This window comes from Symsagittifera roscoffensis, chromosome 8, assembly GCF_963678635.1.
Source record: "Symsagittifera roscoffensis chromosome 8, txSymRosc1.1, whole genome shotgun sequence".
Lineage (NCBI taxonomy): Eukaryota > Metazoa > Xenacoelomorpha > Acoela > Convolutidae > Symsagittifera > Symsagittifera roscoffensis.
In genome coordinates this window covers 1,173,392-1,193,998 of record NC_087069.1, presented here as the reverse complement: position 1 = coordinate 1,193,998, position 20,607 = coordinate 1,173,392, and the positions used below count along the sequence as shown (strand labels likewise).

General features: G+C 37.5%; 1 protein-coding gene across 3 annotated transcripts in view; it reads left to right on the top strand.

Moving 5' to 3' along the window:
* The window catches only part of LOC134852931 (tubulin polyglutamylase TTLL11-like), an 82,154-nt gene extending 61,889 nt beyond the window's left edge, over positions 1-20,265 (top strand). For all 3 annotated transcript variants that reach the window (XM_063868806.1, XM_063868805.1, XM_063868807.1), the window contains 3 exons: positions 15,843-16,013; positions 18,971-19,325; positions 19,726-20,265. In XM_063868806.1, the coding sequence (XP_063724876.1) occupies positions 15,843-16,013; positions 18,971-19,325; positions 19,726-20,199 (1,000 nt within the window). In that variant the 3' untranslated portion in view covers positions 20,200-20,265. The remainder of the gene's footprint in view (positions 1-15,842; positions 16,014-18,970; positions 19,326-19,725) is intronic.
* The last annotated feature ends 342 nt before the right edge of the window (positions 20,266-20,607 follow it).

The following is a 20,607-nucleotide window of genomic DNA, read 5'->3' as shown; positions in this document are numbered from 1 at the left end:
AAGAACCTACCTGGTCCTACCAGCCTACCGACCCTACCTACCTACCAATTACCAGTATAAACGGCAAAAAAACCGGGTGCAAAGATTAGCACCAATGAGTGTTGACCTCCCAGAGGACAACTGAGGATGACGTATTTACCTACCTACCTGTCGCTATTTAGCAGACGACCGAATTGTGATTGCTGACCTCCCAGAGGACAACTAAAGTTGATGTACCTGTTTACCTACCTGTCCTAATACCGTAGATTTATCCCTGTGCAATAAAATTTGCACTTATACCAGTTGACCTCCCAGAGGACAACTTGCCTTTATCGCTGTAGCGTAGCGAATGAGACGAACTAGAGTTGTTCGAAGCAGTTGATGAGCTAAACGAAGCTCGAATGTAGCCACGAACCCAGTGAGGCTCGAAGCAGCAGAGGAAATGAGCTCAGGTAAAGCTCGACAGGAAGCAGCCAAGAACCGAGAGGCTCAAAGCAGAAAATAAGGTGAGCTAAGACGAAGCTCGAATGTAGCCACGAACCCAGTGAGGCTCGAAGCAGCAGAGGAATGAGCTCAGGTAAAGCTCGACAGGAAGCAGCCAAGAACCGAGAGGCTCAAAGCAGAAAATAAGGTGAGCTAAGACGAAGCTCGAATGTAGCCACGAACCCAGTGAGGCTCGAAGCAGCAGAGGAAATGAGCTCAGGTAAAGCTCGACAGGAAGCAGCCAAGAACCGAGAGGCTCAAAGCAGAAAATAAGGTGAGCTAAGACGAAGCTGGAATGTAGCCACGAACCCAGTGAGGCTCGAAGCAGCAGAGGAAATGAGCTCAGGTAAAGCTCGACAGGAAGCAGCCAAGAACCGAGAGGCTCAAAGCAGAAAATAAGGTGAGCTAAGACGAAGCTCGAATGTAGCCACGAACCCAGTGAGGCTCGAAGCAAGCGGAATAAGTGAGCTCAGATAAAGCTCAAACAAATGTCATGTCGAAGAACAATGACGAAAATTGAGAGTCCAAAAAGAACTCGAATCAGGTAACCAAGGAGTCGGGCAATAAGAAAGCAAAAGTGTCAGAAAACACTTGAAGGAAGGAAGCAATGAAGGAAGCAAAGGGCCAAGAAAGGCTCGGAAGGAATATACAAGGCGTCAGATAAGACTCGGAAGGAATGAATGAATGAATGAGTAGGGAAAGACTCGGAAACGAACAACAAATGGGTCGAGAAAGACTCGGAAAGGAATGAAACATTGAGTCAGAAAAGACTCGGAAAGGAACGCAAAAGGCAATAAAGACTCTGAACGGAATGAAAAATGAGTCGGGAAAACTGAAGTTTTTTCATAAATGAGTCACAAAAGACTCGGAATAGCAAAGCAACAAAAAACGAATTGAAAGGGGAAAATTGATGAAAATAACTTAATACATTATTCAAAGTAAATGAAGCTATGAACAATTGAAACGTTTAAAGTTTACATGGGTTAGAAATCAAGAGCAATAATTGTTCTTTTTTTTTTTAAATGTAAATCAAATAAACTGCGAATAACTGTAAATAAATGAAATAATATTGTAATGGGGGAGTATTATAACAAGATATAATAAACCGCAGACGTAAAAACTGGGGAGGAAAAACAGTAACTAACCATAAATTTTTGGTTGTGGGGGAATAAAAAACACAGTGTAACGAGCTAATCAAAACTTTTTCGGGGCGCCAATATAAAAATTGGGTAAATTACCTGAGGAGAGTAGTACACCAATTGTTAGTAAGGGTAGTTTTAAGGGTTGAGTCAAAGGAGTTCCATGCAGTTGGGCATCAGTTGAGTAAGTACATGAAAAATAATACAATAGTAAATCAGGGATAAAACTAAGGTAAATATAATATCATAAATAGGGATATTATATTACATGGTACGGGGAATACTAAAAGGCGAACGTTAGAAAAGGGGAACTGTTAATAAGGGGGTTATTCAGAAAAGTTGATATTAATCCCGAGTTTTCGTATAAATTGAAACATTGTTTTACCTGAAAGTTTGTCATTTCCTTGTAAGTCATGCTGTTTTTGAAAAGTTGAGAGAAACGCGTGAGTCAGCTTGGCTGTAATGTCAAAAGTCAAGTTGAGAGAAAGGTGACCTTAATTGTTTACAATTAACAACAAATTTTGAGTCTGAAGTACTTCGCGTTCTGGAGAAGACAACACCTCCCGCCCCTTCACCTTATAAATGACCCCCTAGGATCCGGGACATTGTTATGCTCCGTTTTATGCGTCTCTTGCTGCAGCAAATCAGATAGGAGCTATAGTGGTATACTTAGTTTCATACTTAGTTAGATGATGGTTATCATAATCTGAAACCAAAAAATGCAGTCGCACTTTTAGAATACTGAGTCAAATATTAGTCTATACTTTGCGTACTCTGAGTAAAATCGCGTCAATGAGTTAGCATATTCTGTTTGCTGGTCTTTCGGACTTGCTACCAATTGTGGCGTTTTAACTTTGAACTTGTGCAAAACTTTCCTAGCCAGTTCTCGGCTAAAACGCAAGTTGGGGATCCAGTGTTTCTCTATGGACGCTAGGTTCTCCTTGTAATTGCGCTCGATCGAGCATCCGCCGGCCAGAAACCTTCTGTCTAACTTTTCCAGCTGTTCTGTGAGGGCTCTGGTGGCGTTGGATAGTATGTCACATTGGTTGAGGAAGCGCTTCTCGAACTTGCGTTTCAGAGTGGAGATGAGGATGGACTCTGGACTTCTGTCCAGCAGGATGACTCTGAAGTCCAGCTTCCACTCCTCCATCAGTCTGGCCAGCTGCACTAAGTTAGGAATAGAGGTCACTGATCGTGATCGTACATGACAGTTCGGATATGACAGCATGGCTCCTACAAGCCATTAAAATCAATTCGCATCAAGAAGAAAAGTATTATCACTAAAATATAATCATGTTTTCCATCTACAAATGACCTAAATTAGACTTAAATATTGTCAGGAAAGTGTAAATAATTCATTTGGAAACTACAGTGCTGATTTAAATTATCCGGACAAAACGAACAAAACTTGAATTTTCAAACGCGTTTTTCTCAAATTGGGTTAAGATTAGACAAAAAGTGAAGAGAACAAAAGTTGCTTAGAATTTCACCAGAATTAATATGGTGCCATTTTTTCTCCAAAATTCTCAGCAAAAATTTTACCCCAAAAATGGGTCTTTTTGGCTTTTTTCAATTAATCAAGAATTACGCGGAACCTGCTTTGTTAATTGACAAGAAAATTATATCACAGGAAGCCTCTTACGCAGCTCAACAAATTTTAACAAGGTTTAAATCTCCAAAAATTTGCGCAAATTGTTTAAAATTTATTTTTAAACAGAGATTCTGGGTTTTATATAGTAAAAATCACATTTATTGACTATCAAGTGAAAATTTTTTCACTTATACTGGTTTTTGGAGATTTAACCCTCTTTAAACTTTGTTGAGCTGCGTAAGAGGCTTCCTGTGATTTAATTCTCTTGTCAATTAACAAAGTAGTTTCCGCGTAATTCTTGATTAATTGAAAAACGCCAAAATGACCTATTTTTGGGGTAAAATTTTTGTTGAGGGGAAAAAATGGCACCATATTAATTCTGGTGAAATTCTAAGCAACTTTTTTCCTCTTCACTTTTTGTCTAATCTTAACCCAATTTGAGAAAAACGCGTTTAAAAATTCAAGTTTTGTTCATTTTGTCCGGATAATTTAAATCAGCACTGTATTAGAAAGAGTAAATTAATCCCACTCTGAAAAAACTAGATCAATCGGTAAAATTTTAATTCTGGTAAAACTGAACATTAAAGTAAAATTTGAGTCAATTAGTGCAAATATACCTAGACGCATTCATAAATGCTTTAATCTGTATGAATGCATTTCTGTGAAGTATTAGAGCTTTTTAAATTTTTTAGAAAAGCATCAAAAAATTTACTAATAAAAGTTTTAAGCTGACGGTAGTTATCAGATTAAAAAGTTTTGTTTTATTTTTATATTGTTAAAACCAATTCAGCTAAAGGGAGTAAGGTTACCATAACATCTGCTTCCAGCAGTGAACCGAAAACTATATAGATTGATAAGCTATGGACACATCCAGAAGTTAGAAAAATGCGGTGAAGACAAATTTATAAGCCAAATTGTTATCAAAATCGGAAGAACTAATTTTTTTGACTGAAGGAGCGTGGAATCCTATCGGGCGAGAAAAGTATTTACTCTTCGAATACCACCATGAAAACTGCGACTGGAAAAATCCATTGGAAATTGACATAATTCTTCTAAGAAACCAGGTGTTCTAAAAAAGTCCTTAAAGGTAGCATTACCATTCCTGGCTTCAAATATCTATATGAAATAGTGTCAAAGAAAAAAGCCTAAGTACAAAAACCAAAAACACCACATGGAGTGGCGATTGCTCCGTCAGATAACTGAACAAAGAGGAAGAATATCTCAATGAAATAAACAGAGCAGCACAACCCAAATCGACGAAGATCAAAAACCTGCCACAGAGATTCAAGAGAAGTAACTTCCCCAGGTTATTTAGTGAAAGGCAAAATTTATTCTTAGCTTTTGATACGTCACATCTAAACGATTGGGAATGGTCAGCGGTTTTTCTTGCGGAGAGGTTGGGATAGGAAGAATTATAGACAGCTTCTATTAATCAAAACCCGGTCATCAGAATATGAACACTCAGTCGGATAACCAAATTATAATACAAAATTGAGGTTTAGATTGCAACAGACCGGAAACTCCGACAGAATGCCCAAACAGAATCATACACACTCATACTGCAGTCTCAGCCGATATTGGATCACCAGAGTCTTATTGAAAGTTCTTGGTTCTCTGAAGTTTGATATAGAACTGCTGTTTAGAACTGCTGAAGTTGTAGGTGGGCAATTCAAACAAGGCGTAGACCAAGCAAAAAAAAACATATCATTCTCAGATCGGACAACAAAACACCCGTGCATCAAAATACTGGTGGCTCAAACAATCAGTTCTACCTCACCGATCACTACAGACGCTCCGACGGAAGTGACTCAGGAAACAGACCTTCATAGAGGAAGAAGTTCAAAAATTATTAACCTCATTATCGCCATTAATTTTAGAAGAAAGCGACGACTCGGACATCGATTCAACTTTAATCACCAAAAACAGCAAAAAAGAGGAACATTCACTGCTCAGAAGTTTTATCAAAAATGATCAAAAAATCTGAGTAGGCCAAAACCCATAGCAGTAATTTAACAGTATACATGCGCTTGACGACCTGATACGAATAAGTTCAACTGAAGGACAAAAATGAACACTGTCTATGGCTCAAGCGGTCATCTTAGTTCATCTCGGGACTAAGATGAAATTTGTCTGTGGCTGGAGCGTGGTGCGCTTGAAGTGATGAGTTCATCTTGGGACAAGATCAGCAGACTTTAAACACAAATTGCTGGAGTCAAGACTTCTTCTTCACATGCAAACTGTTTAGCAGTAGAGCACAGCATTTTGCTAGGACCTATAAGGTTAATATTAAGCAAAGAAGTTGCATATAATTCTAAATCAAACTTGAGAAAACCAAGAACTAATGAGTTTCTAAACTGGGGAAGAAGACCTGTCATGGACCTGTCACAGAATGCTAGAATCTACCCTAAGCTACAACTGGCAGTTGTGCGATCGAACAAAGGTTTCGGACTCCTTGGATGCAAGTTGTCACCAACCCAGTTCTCGATATATGAACTGTCAGGGACCTTGCCGACAGTCAAAGGATATAAGGCCCAGGTGAAACTGAATCCTTGTCCCAACTCTTTTACTGCAAATCACGTAAAATAACGTTGTCTTTGCAAGAGGTAGTCAAAGTAAAGTTAGTAGAATTGATCAGACAGGGAGTTCTCGAGCCGATGCAGCCCGGAGGACTTAACAATGCATATCAACATTCGTGTGGCAGAGAAAGAAAATAGTGACCTCAGACTTTCTGCCGATTACAAAGTTTACCTCGAAGGCAAGTTAATGGACAAAGGCTTCCTTTACCCGACATGGAGACCGTTTTCCAAAACTTGCATGGAGTCAAGACCACGAGGAACAGACCAAACCAGCAAGTGCTTTCAGAGTATCAAACAAGCGTTCTGCTCATAACCAGTCGTGCAAACCCACTCCCTGGACAAACAAATGGTTATGACCACCGATGATTCAGAGCAGGCAGTTGGCGGGGTTCTCTAACAAAAAGGACATCCAGTGGTCTTCATTTCAACGAAGCTATCACCAGCCGTGCGCAGCTACTTCAATCTAGAAAAAGAAGCTTTGGACATCTTGTTAGTGGTCGCACGACTGAGACATATCTTACCGTGGCGCAAGTTCAACCTTCAAACAGATCACAAACGCTTGCAGTACCTCTTGGCACCAAAGGGAGAGACATCGAAAACAGCAGATGCGCTGATGGGATTCGACTGCAAATTGAACTATGTGCCAGAAGAGCAGATCCCATTTGCGGACGATCGAGTTGAACGGCGTCAAGCCTAACGACATCACAAGGGACCTTCAATCGAGTTGAATCTTCAAAACGTCTCCAAACGCATACAAAGCGGTGATTGGAGACAATGCTCAGAAGCTGAAGCATACTTGAAGACGGAAGCTGAAACACTGACATGAAGGTATTATCAAAAATGGCTGTAAGAATGGTTGCCTGCTGACTTGGTGGGTCATAAAGCGTAGAACGACTGGTCTCAAGATGCGAGATGTGAAAAATAACAGACTTTTTCTCGAGGAAACAGAATCCAAGTGTAAAAAAACTGACATATGGGAACGAATCGATGTGTACTGGCACACATCAAAAAGCCAGGAAAATTATTGGCTAGTTTTCACACAGGAAGTGACTAGATCGAAGCATTCCCGACTAAACACAGATCATCTCCGACGCTAAAGAATTGTCTATCAGGAGTTTTAGCTGAGTTGTAGTTTCTGACAACGATCCTGAATTTGTGAGCGAGGACTTCAATGCATGGTGCAAATCTGAGGAAATTTTCATAATGGAGTCAACGATCTGCCACGGTCAAATGGACTAATAGAAAGAGTAGTCTTAAAATAAAGCAGAACTTGTTCTTGGACGAAAAATCAGATTGCCTTCCATCATAACTTTTGACGTATGTGAAACAATTCTCTCCAAGACGAACAAAGACACTGTAGCACAGCCTGCAGTTTTCATCATTCCACATGGAACCAACACAGACTAGATCCAACTCAGTCCGTCAGATCGGACTGCTCTTGTAAGCGACAACCAGCTTCCGAGATGCTGTCAATACACCAGTCCACAGATGGAACGAGTGATATTGTCGATGATAAAACTCCAGTGATACGTGAAACATGGAACCGAAGAACAACTTTCACGAACTCCAGACAATCAAACTGAGCCCGTCTCAGATGAACCCCAACGATCATTAAGATTGCGGCGAAAACCAACGAAACACTATTGAGATCATATTCCGACAGAACTTTTTAGAAGAGGAGGGAGGATGTGATTATCTGAGAAATCGTCCAAGTTAGAATTCTTAGTATCAAACTGAAAGACAACAAACTTATGAACTTACCTGATCTGTTGCAGTGTATTAAACTGGTTCAGAAGCAATTCTATATCTTTTGCTGATATTAATCAACTATCACAATGTGTCAGCCAAGGTAGACTCTCTTGACATTAATCAATCATATCCATGAATGCGACGCTATATCTGTCGAATGTTTTTTTTGGTAAAAATTTACCAAAAAGGCGTTGAACAAAAAGATATTTATTTCTTAAGATATATCTTGTTTTTATGCACATTTTCCACTGATAACGGCTCAGAATATTAACTTATTTTTAAGTAAATTATCTATCACATCGATCTCAAACAAATCTTCACAACAAACTTTTTGCCTTGCACAGATCCACAGCTAAAACTATGTATCTTACAAAGTTGATCATATGCTTAGCGCTCTATGCTGTAACGGCAGATATTATGATTAAACTGAGCAATTGTTAGTAGTTGATTGTCAATCAAAACAGGTTATGAGTATCTCAGTAAAAGGGATAAATAAGTCTCCCTAATTTCGAAGTTTTCAAGAAGTATTGAGCAAGTGCCGAATTTGTGGCTGTGATTGAAAACAATTTCAGCAAGGTACACTGCAGAGTATTTGTACTTTCAAACCCTTAATGTTGGTTTTATGCCTCTGATAAATGGCATTTCACAAAGGTTGTTTGACCCTTAATGTACAAAACTTTGGAGTTCAGTTTTGTTTTGCAGTTATTCGCTAAGTTTAGTACATGAAGCGTCAAACAATCTTTGTGATGTGCCATTTATCAGGGGCATAAAACCAACATTTTGGGGATGGATGAAAAATACTGTGCCCGTGTACCTTGCTGAAAATGTAAGAGGGAAAGTATGGACAGAGGACTGAAGGATACCAACTGCATCCTGATGTGTCTTAAGCTTCGGCAACAGCTTCGACTGTAGTGCCGATGAAAGAAAGCTTGCGCACTTAAACATAGTCCCAAATGTCAAGGTATCACTCTACAATGTGATATCTTCAATCAATCCAAATAACTTCATGATGCTTAAAGCAGAATTAGTTTAAAAGTCTGAACAAAAACATCTACGGTGAACGAAACTCCACCAATGAATAGTCGTCTATTCGTCCATAGGGGCAACATAAAATTAATCATTGCTAAAAAAAACAAAAACGTTCGATATCCCCCTGAAAGAAGTTTTCAAATCAAGTCAATCTTTGCCTGTCGGTAGAAAACCATAGCTCATTCAAAAATGTTAAATCTATTTCTGACTAGGAATAGCGAGCTAAAAAATAAATTTCTTCTAGACTTGAAGAAAAATGAAAACAGAAAGGAACAATATGTTTTATAGAAGACTGAATAATTGTAACGAGTTAACAGCAAACACAAGTGATTAACCACCCGGGTTGACCAAAAATGCTAGTCATACAATTTTCATACATGGAAAAATGCTAGTCATACACTTTTCATGCAGTTCCATAACTACAGAAAATTGCATGAAACGTGTATGAAAATATTTTACATGTATGGAAACTTTATGACTGGCATTATTCCATAAACCGAAAACTTTGAACTTTTTAAAGTATATTTCATCAAAATGTTTGGGTTGTGTTCGTAACCGAACACAAGTGGCAAAGACTATGGTTAATCAAAGCTGAGTCATTTAAGTTTATACCGTCTTGCATTTACAATTCATTGCAAACGAGCTGAATCGTCTGAGAATTGTCTTTCAAAAGTTATATACTGAAAGTATCAAACTTAAAGTTTTGGTAGAAGTTTTCAAAGGTGATCATTTTTAAAGTTGGAATTTTTCTTATTCAGATATTGATCAAGGCGCATAATAAAGATGCCGTATAAAAATCCGAGTTTTGAGCATTTTTTGAAAAATTTATCCAGAAAATTTTTATGTATCCAGGACTACAATATGCGCACAAAAACTTAATGTTTGCTTGCAAAAGTATTTTTTCTAAAAAGTTTTTATGACTACAAAATTCGTTTTGCAGTTGAAGAAAAAAACACTAGAACAAGTTTGGGGCAATTCCAAAATTACTTTATCAAAAAAGGCTAGTCAGAGAACTTCCAATAATGGAAATTGTATGATTAGAATTTTTTGTTGACAAAAACTTTTTCTTTTTTATTCATGACGATACACCAAAATTTACGCCAAAAAAGTAGATTCTTTCTTTTTTATTCATAACGATACGCGAAATTTTATGCCAAAAAAAGTAAATTCTTTGAAAATTCGATGACTTCATTTTTGCAAAATGTATGAAATTGGTATGAGTAGTATTTTTCTGACTTAGTTTATGGAATTTTTACGAGCCTTTTTGGTCTATGTAAGTCAACCCGGGCAGTTAGCGGATCAGTCACAAGCAAAATAAACTGTATTTGGTGATATTAGCTATGTATGTTAACACAAAATGTATACAAAAACCTAACTATTTGTAAAACTAGAAAATTTTTACTTTGAAAATTTCGTTGGTTGAAAAATAGGCCTGTTTTTCAACAAACTGATTGTTTATCTGAGCATATGAAAACATAATAATTGTTTTTATAAAAAACACCAGCTTTAATTTTTCATTTTTTTTTGCTTGCAACGCTTTTTGTAAACTGTATATTCGAGCTCAGACGCAGGTTTGCAACCAAAAATGTTTCCCACAAATATGTTTTTTATATGGAAAAATGCATATCATACAGTTTTCATATATGAAATTGTATAATCAGAATTTCTTTTTCTGTTCAAACAGTTTTTTGATGCCAAACCTGCTCTCATGTAACAAAAACTGCCTCCAGTTTAATTTTGAGTTTGAAGCCAATTTGATATTTCTTTCGAATTTCAAATTTTCTTCTGAAAAAATGTTTGTCATGCAATTTTGTTCTTGTATGAAAAATGTAAGCTACGCATTTTTCCATAGACTCTATTTATTAAATCATATGATAGGCATTTTCCTTGTATGGACGTCAACCGGGGTATTTATTCACGAAGCATCTTTGGAAATTATTTTGGATTATATTTGATCGAAAATTTATTTGAAAGACTGCAAAAGTATTGGTCTTTGTCCAGAAATTGAAAAAGAGGAGTCGTTTCAACTGAAGAAAAATTCTATCCAAGGCTGCAACTGGAAAGTAGGTTTGAATTTTAATTGTTTACTTGAGTGGTTCAAATGAAAGGAAAGATTTATAATTTAAAAGTTCTCTGGAGGGATGTGATTGTGTGATTTTTTTTCTTATTCAATCTGTTTGACTTTTTTCAGTTTGTAGCTTTTTTGCTCTGCAGAGTGATCGGAAGAAGCTTCTGGCAAAAAAGCGTTGAGTCAGACAAAACCCAGAACATGTTGCCAAGAAAGTTTTTGAGCCCTGTTTAAAATAATTGAGACAAGCTTAAACATTGAAACCAAACCGCAACAAACAGACTTAGTTTTATCTCAAGAGAACATGATACAAGAACGTGTTACCAGACGCCTCGCTCGAAGAGCTTTGCAGAAGTTGCTAACTTATCTGTTTAATGTGAGAAAGGCAACAGTTGCAATGCAACCTTGATTTTTCTGTGAATTTTTCTGGAACAACTTCAAACCGAATTCATAGAGAACGTTTTCATAATCAATGTAAAAACGTGCCACCTTGGTTTTTGAAAGCTGAATTCATTCTTTTGATGCGTAAGTTGGGTCGAAAACGGCACCTGTGTATTCTACCAGTTGATATGAAAACTGTCGCTATCTCAAAAAAAAACGTAATCCATCAAGAAAGAGCTGATTCCATAAACACATTCGAGTTAATGGGAGTGGGGTGGATTAGGGTTACTGAATTGTCTTATTTGGGGCAGTGTTGGATGAAAAGTGTTGATTACCATTGCCTGCGATGTTAAGAAACAACAGCTCTCCCTGGTAGCGATCGACAGCGCTTCTGAGTCTGTGCAGCTTCCTCTGGTCGTGGAGGATGTGTCCCTGAAGTCCACAGACAGAAATGTCGGCCAGAGTAGGTGCTTCATAATAGCACAGAGACCGTTCTCTTCTTCTTCTTCTTCCATCTCCACACACATCTCTGTTCAGTGCTGTCCTCAGAAAGTGGTGGCCAGTGCCTTCCAGACCAGCCGTGAACACAACTGTGGGCTTGGAACTGTTGAACACTGTTTTGCGCACAAAGTTGCAATTGGTCCTCGCCTCCTCCCCCTCCCCCTTGAAACTGCCCACCCTCACGTGTTTGGTGAAGTCGCGCCTGTTCTTGAACATGGCTAGCTTCAGTGAACTGTAGTTCCCCAGCAAGTGCCGTCGCCAGTTGTGCAGCCGCATTGTACTGTCCAGAAAACTGTGGTTCAAACATCCAATGGATCAAACTTGGGGCAAGCAGAAATTGGCCTTCTTTTTATAGTTTATGGCTGGATACTGACTAAAACCACTTTAAAAAATTACATGTTGTTCTTAAGCAGAAGCAGTACAGTGGTTCGCCGTGATGAAATGCTGTACAGCTCGTATGTTGGTCCTTTTCCTCGTGGTTAAATGGTCCTAACCTAATGATCAAAATCACATCTGCAGTGAGTTTTGTTTTAAGATCTTCAACTTTTTCGCATTACCAAAAAATGGCTTTATTTTATGCTTTTTTCGTTTTTTTTTCTTCATTTTTATTGACTCACTTAAAGTGAATCGGGTTGACGTCGCGGAGATAGTCATCCCTGATTTGAAACTCTATCATGAATCAGTGCTGCAAACGTATTGACCATGGATATTGGCCGTGGTCAGGGCTCCAAACAGCGATAATTATATCTGCCAAGTCAACCCGATGATGTATTACAATTAGCAAGGTTATAGATAACATGAGAAAGTTTTGGCATCAAAACCATCCAATCACTCCTCAAATCGGTGCACAAAAACTAGCTCGTACTATAGCAAATAAAATCTGTTATAACAAAAAATGATAAAATCAATTGCAAATAACAAAACATTTACCCATCATGTATTCGCTTCAAGAAAATTCAGAAAATACCTTCGTCAGCCTCTTTTTTGATCTTTGTTGAATTTACTGGACGAGGTCAATCTGTGCTTTTTGGGAATGTAAGCGGATTGAACTGTTTGCTCATTGCTCCTTTGCCGGGAATTGGATATTTTGTGAAGGATATTTTGAGACAGAGTAATGTTAATTTAAGTGAGCTATCGTAAATTGTTTACCATTGGTCTTTGTTTTGTGAGCAATCAATGGTGGTCATAAAACTGATTGGAGCAGATTTTGAGAAGTGTTGTTCCACAACTGAATAGATATCTGGGGTGTAGTCCACCAACAACATCGCTATTATGACACGAGTGATGAATATCAGAAGACTGCCTCGACCAGGAAGCTTCCTCATTTCTTTAGTTCCAATCAAAGTCAATGAGTCTAAGTTGATATCCAAGAGTGAAAGTTACAGAAGTCACGAACAAGAACAGCAATAAGTATTCAAGAAATGAGACTATATGAACAAGATCCAAAGTTCGAAGTAACTTGACAACTAAACGGAAAAGCACCGATAAGTGTTTGCTAAGTGTCTATTAGAGCCAGTCTAAACAGGAAATATTTATGATGTGCATTCCCGTACCAAACAAACTCTTTATTTCCAGTTTAGAATAGAAGCTGATGAAATCAACCAATTTGAAAGCTGATTTGGATACATATTATTAAAAGTGAGATTATCACCAACCAACCATGTCAATTCCTCTTAATTATCATTTTATCTACTGTTTTTTTTTAAAACCCATTTACTCATATAAAAACTTTTCACATGTTTGTTGTCACAACAAAGCGCTTTTGTCTTAGTGAGTTTCAAAGTGGAAAAGGTCGAGTTTCACTTTTTTCTTTTTTATTTTGTTCAATGATTTTAAAATGTGTCTATCTTATTTGAGTATATGGATTTTTGAAGCGCTGCCATCAATTTTGCTGTACAAAAACAAAAAGTTAGCGTCAGCAATAGATGTTGGAGCTGATCAGGGGGGAGGGTACCAATTCAAGTGTTGTATATGTCCCAATTCAAGTGTGGCATATGGTCGAGATCATGCAACAAGTTTCCTCCAACGAGGATCAGCTTGGAACGATGGGAATGATGTCGCAGATTGCAGAACACGTTGGGATGGACTACTCCATGTTTCCATTCTCCAGATATGTGGCTCATTCTGTGAACGATTTCTTCTTCCGAGAATCTTCGTGATGGGTAGCAGGTTGTATGCTGCAAGAGCTGTGTTGTGGTATAGTTTTTCAATGGCCAATACAATTCATAGTCGGCGGGCGGGGTGGTTGTGTGTCTCTTAGGGCGGTTGATCTGCTTCTGGGGCAGGATACTTAAGAAGATGCTCAGTGTTTAGCCCATTCCTCTCAGGTCCTTTGTCTGAAATCGTGAGCACTTCTTCTATTTTCAGTGTTTAAACAAGCATAGCTTGTGTTATAGTATGAACGTTTTTTCCAACCTAATTCGCAAATACTGTTGCGATGGAATTGTTGCGACAAATGAGTTCATTTTCATCCAGCTATAACGTACAGCCAATGCTATGGATATTATATTACAATTAGAACTTTAGCTTCAAGGTATCATGATTCTGTAGCGTAGAGGTAGGGAAGTAGATCAGTAGTAAAATAAGAGGGTTCCAACCTGGGAAGGGTCGGATTTTTTAATGAACTATTTCGTATACTAGTTAAAATGCGTCAGCTTTGTAAATTGAGGCATGTTAGTTGGTAAATTTATTTTCAAATTGACTGGTTTTGCTAATTCGTCATAATTGGCTTGCGTCACTTAGCATTTATGTAGACTCATAATTGACGGGCGTCTTTTATGAAGTTTTGTAGACTCAAAGAGTTTTACTCATTCAGTTTTTCCCAGGAGCGTTATTGGTCATTTTTTTTGCTTTTGCATGCAAAGTGCAAATTGGCCTCTGTTAAGAAGCAGGTTCTTAACTTCCTTTTTGCTTCTTCTTTTACTATAATTTCGTGTGTTCCATTTTTTTTCTTTTCCTAGAGTTTGCTTAACTCAGCAAAAAGTAATCCTGAATAAATTTCTTAAATTTTTAAAGAATAGCAGTTAAAACGTTCCTATAATCGTCACCGTCCTCCCACCCTAAAAAAACTCACGCCAAGATGCCTAATGCTGTGTTCGAATGCTAGAATGGTCGAAAATTACCCAAACAATTATGAACTCAGTTTGTTGGAAGTCATGAAACACGAAAATTAACCAAATAATTATGAACTCATTTTGTTGGAAGTCATGAAGCCTTGTCATAGATGTGTATATGGACACTTATGTGAGCCACACAACCGTGTTTGCTTTATGCTGGAAGATAATCGGGTCATAAGTAAGGGTAACCAGATTCTACAAAAAAAAATGTCGCTTGCTGTGATCATCTTCGCGCTTTTTCACGGTTGTATGTATACACTCATTTAAATCATACAGTGTTGTCTCTCTTACAAAAATACAAGTTGATGATCTCAGCTTTTTCATTGTTAAAACAAGATAAGAAAAAGGTGGTCAGGAAAAAATATGATTTTTTTGTTCGTAATCATAAAGCTTTGTCATGGATGTGTATAAGGACACTCATGTGAGCCACACAACTGTGTTTGCTTGATGGTGGAAGGCAACCGTTCGAAAAAAGGATAACCAAGTTCTCTTTTGAAAAATTGTGCGAGGCTTTGTGATCTTCCATTTTTGAGCCTTGTTATGGATAAGTATATATACTTTCATTCGAGTCACCTAGTCGTTTTTCCGTTACATTAAGACTAGGTGATGATCTCAACTAGGTCATTAATAAAAAAGGTATTAGAAGGTTAGGAAAAAAATGTGGACTGATCTTGTTAGAGGTCATGAAGCTTTGGCATGGATTTGCATATGGACTTTTATATGAGCCACACAGCCGTGTCTGCTTTATGATTGCAGATAACCGGGTCATAAGAAAGGGTAACCAGCTTTTACAAAAGTTTTGTCGTTTGATGTGATCATCTTCAAGCCTTTTCATGGTTGTGTATTGATACACTCGTTTAAATCATAGTCTTGTCTCTCTTACAAAAAGACAAGTTTATGATCTTAACTTTGTCATTGATAAAACAAGATAAGTAAAAGGTGGTTACGAAATGTGAATAACATAGATGGAAATCATAAAACTTTGTGATGGATGTGTATATGGACACTTATGAGAGCCACACAACCGTGTTTGCTTGATGTTGGATGTTAATCGGGCCATAAAAGGATAATCAATTATATTTACAAAGTTTTGGCGAGGCTCCCCTGTCTTACTACTACGGACTAAATGCACCTATGATACAAAAGTGGTTACTAAATTTGATCTGAAGCTTCTAATCATGGTTTCTAAATTGTTTGTTAGTTCCATTGACTTTAGTGTCCTAATTGCAGGAAGACGAAGTTGGCCTCTAGTGGTGCGGGGGCGAGTAGTGCCTCAGTGGACCTGCTGTTCATCAAGATGACCAAGAGGTGGTTCCCCTCCGGCACCTCTTCCTCCTCCTCGTCCAACCCTGGACTGAACTTCGACTCATTCGTGGACACATTTCTGGAACTGGCCAGCAGGCAAGTAGAGTAACGAATAATAGAGGCAAACATATTTATCTTTATCTCATCTGAAAGAGTACATAATCTGTCCAAGTAAAATAATCTATATGGGTTATACAGTGCTGATTTAAATTAACCGGACAAAACGAACAAAACTTGAGTTTTCAAACACGTTTTTCTCAAATTGGGTTTAGATTAGACAAAAAGTGAAGAGAACAAAAGTTGCTTAGAATTTCGTTAGAATTAATATGCTGCAGTTTTTTCTCCGAAATTCTCAACCAAAATTTTACCCCAAAAATGGGTCATTTTGGCTTTTTTCAATTAATCAAAAATTACGCTGAAACTATTTTGTTAATTGATAAGACAATTATGTCACAAGAAGTCTCTTACACAGCTTAACAACATTTAAGAAGGGTTAAATCTCCAAAAATTTGCGCAAATTGTTTAAAATATGTTTTTAAACATATTCGTGGTTTTATATAGTAAAAATCACATATCTTGACTATCAAGTAAAAATTTTTTCTCTAATACTAGTTTTTGGAGAAACTTTTGTCAAGCTTTGTTGGGCTGCTTAAGGGGCTTCTAATGGTATAATTTTCTTATCAATTAACAAAGTATTTTCAGCGTAATTTTTGATTAATTGAAAAAAGCCAAAATTACTCATTTTTGGGGTAAAGTTTTGGTTGAGAATTTGAGAATTGTTTTTGGCCGAATTTTCTGTGCGCCGACAAGAAGAAAAGACATACAATTAGAAGAAAATAGTTAGACGAATAATGAATCACTCACTATTTATCACCTCAGTTGCTTTTATTTTGTTGGATTTGAGGGCAAGCAAGTGGTGAAACAATTAATCGTTTCCCGCTAAAAATGTGTTCAGTTCTTTTTTCGAGACCACGAGAACTCTTTCTATTTTACATGGGGGAAGTACAACAGTGCCGAAAAAAATAGTTCAACAGTGCCAAAAACGAAAAATTAGTTCAACAGTGCCGAAAATTTTTTTTGTTCAACAGTGCCGAAAATGAAAAAACACTTCGGAAAGCTTGAATTATTGCTTATAACATAGAATACACAAAATAGAATACACACCAAGAGTTTTCAATGTTTCGATTTCTCTATGATTAAGATCACTTCAATGCCGCTATTTGCTCCCTTTTTCTTCTGTCTTTTTTTCTTAGCTTTCCGTGGAATATCTCCATTATGAAAAGATTTCAAGGCAAGTTTCGACATTTTTTCTTCTCGCTTTAGTTTTGGGATCAAAACGCAAAAATTTGGATGGAATCGTTCAATTTTTTTTCAGATTTTGTGCCAAATTTCACAACTGTTTGTGGTGGTGAGTGAAGCTGGTCTTTCATACAATTTCCACATTTATAATGGATATTGTTCATTGAGCCAAGGTTTTTCGAAATACTCAAACATTTTTGAAATTCTGTCGTAAATTCCGATCAAAATAAGTTTTTTCCGATCATCGTGATTCGCGTGTAGTTTGTTCTGACCAATCCGATAGGCAAATAAGGCAATGTAAACGTAAACAATCGTTCAATTATTTAGCGAATTTTTTGGTTTTGCGGATACTTGCTAGAAGAAATTTTTGGACTTGTTTTGAAAACAACCTGACAGTAATGGAAATGACAGAACAAATGCTGAGCTTCCAGTAAAAAAACACTTGCTAAGAATTTGTTAGATTCTTTGGACTTGTTTGAAAGGAATGCAAAAAGCAAAGGAATTTTTTTATTTTCAAAGAATCCAAAAAACGTATAAATCTGAGTAAATGGCTCTGGCGCTGTTTTGAAAGCTCCATCGGCTAACACTGTATCGCAATCCGCAAGATTTTCAATAAAAAAAATCTGGTTGTCATGACAACTGCCCCAAAGTGTACGTTTTTTTTTCGAGAAGAAACTGCTTTCCGGATAAGGTTCTGCCCCACGAATTGGAAAAAATTATATCTGACACTGTTTGCGATATCCCAAATAGCTGTTTTCGGCGATGAAAGTATAAAGGATTTCGAATATTCCGAAAATTTGGTACAAGATTTTCGCCGTTTTCAGGAACTTTTTCGACCACATCTTCATAAATTGACTTATTTTCTGAGGGCAATGAGAAAATAAACGGCGATCAATTACAATCTCAAGTGAAAACAGAGAGAAAACAAGCCACTTAAACGTTTTGCCGCCAAAATAATTGTTTAATTTGCAGTTGCAGACATTTTGGCGCCAAAACTGGAGTGATTTTCTTTGTTACTTGACGTCAGTAATTTCCCGCTCTTTAGAAAATGCGTTTAAAATCTTCTGAAATTTTCGCCTTTTTCGGCTCTGTTGAACGCCCCCTTTTTCTCTATTGAGGCCTTTGCAGTTTGCAGATCAAACAGAAAATTTTGAAACCTGATTGGTTGATAATTGCTACGTTTTTAAGGGGGCGTTCAACAGTGCTGAAGTACAACCGGGCCGAAAATGAAAAAGTTTTCAACAGTGCCGAAAATTGATGATTTTCGGCACTGTTGAACAATAATTTTATTTTTCGCACACTTGTACTTCGGCGCTGTTGAACGCCCCTCTAAGAGCAGCACAAAAGTGCCGAAAATAAATTTAATGTTCAACAGTTCCGAAAATCATCAATTTTTGGCACTGTTGAACTTATTTTCATTTTCGTCACTGTTGTACTGCCCGGTTCTTAGAGGTTACGTAGCAGTATTTAGACAAAGTCGTATTCAGACACTATTAACCAATCAGAATCGAGACAAGGAAGAAATGAATGATTAATTATTATTTATTTTGAAAGTTTGCTTTCTCATCTCGATTCTGATTGGTTAATACATTGTCTGAATACGCGGTTGTCTAAATACAGACTGCACTCCGTTTTAAGTTCAAGTTAGTTGGATTGATATCGTACTATGGTGAAAGTTGACTCGGAGATTGAATCCTGATAACCAAGAAGCGATTGTTTCTTAGTAGCATGAACAAATGCATCTTGTGTTTCAGGCGCTACAAGGATTACCCCTGTTCTGGAATAGACAAAGTGAAGTTGCTCATCAAACATTGCTTCCACTCTCTCCAGATCCCCCCTGACTTCCACTGGTACCCAGACACGACAACAACGACAAACAGACGGGGGTCTGGATCAATGCCTGTACATAGCTCAAGAGGAGGAGGAGATGCTAGCAATAATAGTGGACACAGTAAAACTACAGCAGGGTTTAACAGCGACAGGGTTCCACTAGAACAAGTGGAGCGTATAGGCGGTGGTAGTGGGGTTGTTGGCAATAGCAGTCTTAAAGGCCAGCAGAACAGAGATCCGTTTGCAAGTGGAGTTCAGATTCGGAGTAACAAATACCTGGTCCGTTGTTGTCCCAGTTTTTGATAAAGGATTCGCCTCTGCAATCTTATTTTGAAAGAATTTTCACGTATATTATTCTAATGTAGTTATCGGAGATCAATTGCGATTTTTCAAAAACCATATCGTTTTCGTTCGCTAAAAAGGTCCTTTTCAGATTCCCATCCTCTTCGAAAATAACGGTAAAATGTTTTCAAAATGTTATTTGGGCAACCTGTAGGTAACAAACTTAGCTTAAACTGATTCTTTTTGCGTTGACGTTTTACAACGAAGAGTTTCATTAATTTAATTTTTGGTTCAAAACTAAGAAAAAGCTGCATGTCAAACTGCCATTTGAATTTCATAAAAACTGCTAGTTCTTTACTTTTGTTTCTTTAATGGTTTCCTCTATGGTTTGTTTCAGGAATCTGATAGTAAGCAGAAAGTCCTCAATCTACGCGCATCGTCTGAAAGACAAATTCTGTCTCCATCCAATGACCTGCTGCTAGAAACATCACTGAAACTACAGTTGCAGGATCAGCAGAACTCACACAGTCAACAGCTACGCTCGTCCAACCCCTTGAATAACAATTTGAATGCGAGTCCCATTCTGAACTACAAAACAGCTGCTAAAGACAGAAGCAGAGGAGCTAAAAGTCGAATTCCGAAGCTAAATTATAGGCAGTCAAACTTCCCGCTCTTTTCCAGACAGGGACCTAGAGAAGTCAACTCGGCCGCATCAGTGTCTAGATTACCTGTTCCAAAACAAACAAATGCATCAGATAGAAAATCGAAACAGAATGGCAAAGTTTCTTCCTTCTCGAAGCAAAGGAACTCTGAAAAAATGAAGTCAAATATAGACTCCGATGATTATGATTCCGATTTCTTTTCCATGTAAATATACTAGAACTGCCACTGCCAGTTTTCTGGTACATGCTTTATCGAATTTGCAAATTCAACAAGTCTTATTTTTATGCCAGGAAATTATTAAGAGTCAATGAACGTAGTTCATATTCTAATTTAGGTCGCGATTATTTTTTCTTTTTTTAACAGGAAAAGTCGTATAATTTGTTTACACTAAACTTTGATTTTCCGCGGTTTGACGTTTGATTTCTTTTTAAGTTGACTTCTTTTCCTTTATTAAAAGGAAGGCAAACGCCTTTATCGAACTGTCTATGTTTAATGGTCTCGAAAAACGTGATTGACTTCTAATTTCGGAACGGAGTTAATTAATCAGACTTTCCATCGGAATTAAAAATTTACTCAATGATCCAGTTTACTTATTTTGGGCTCATTTTATCAGAAA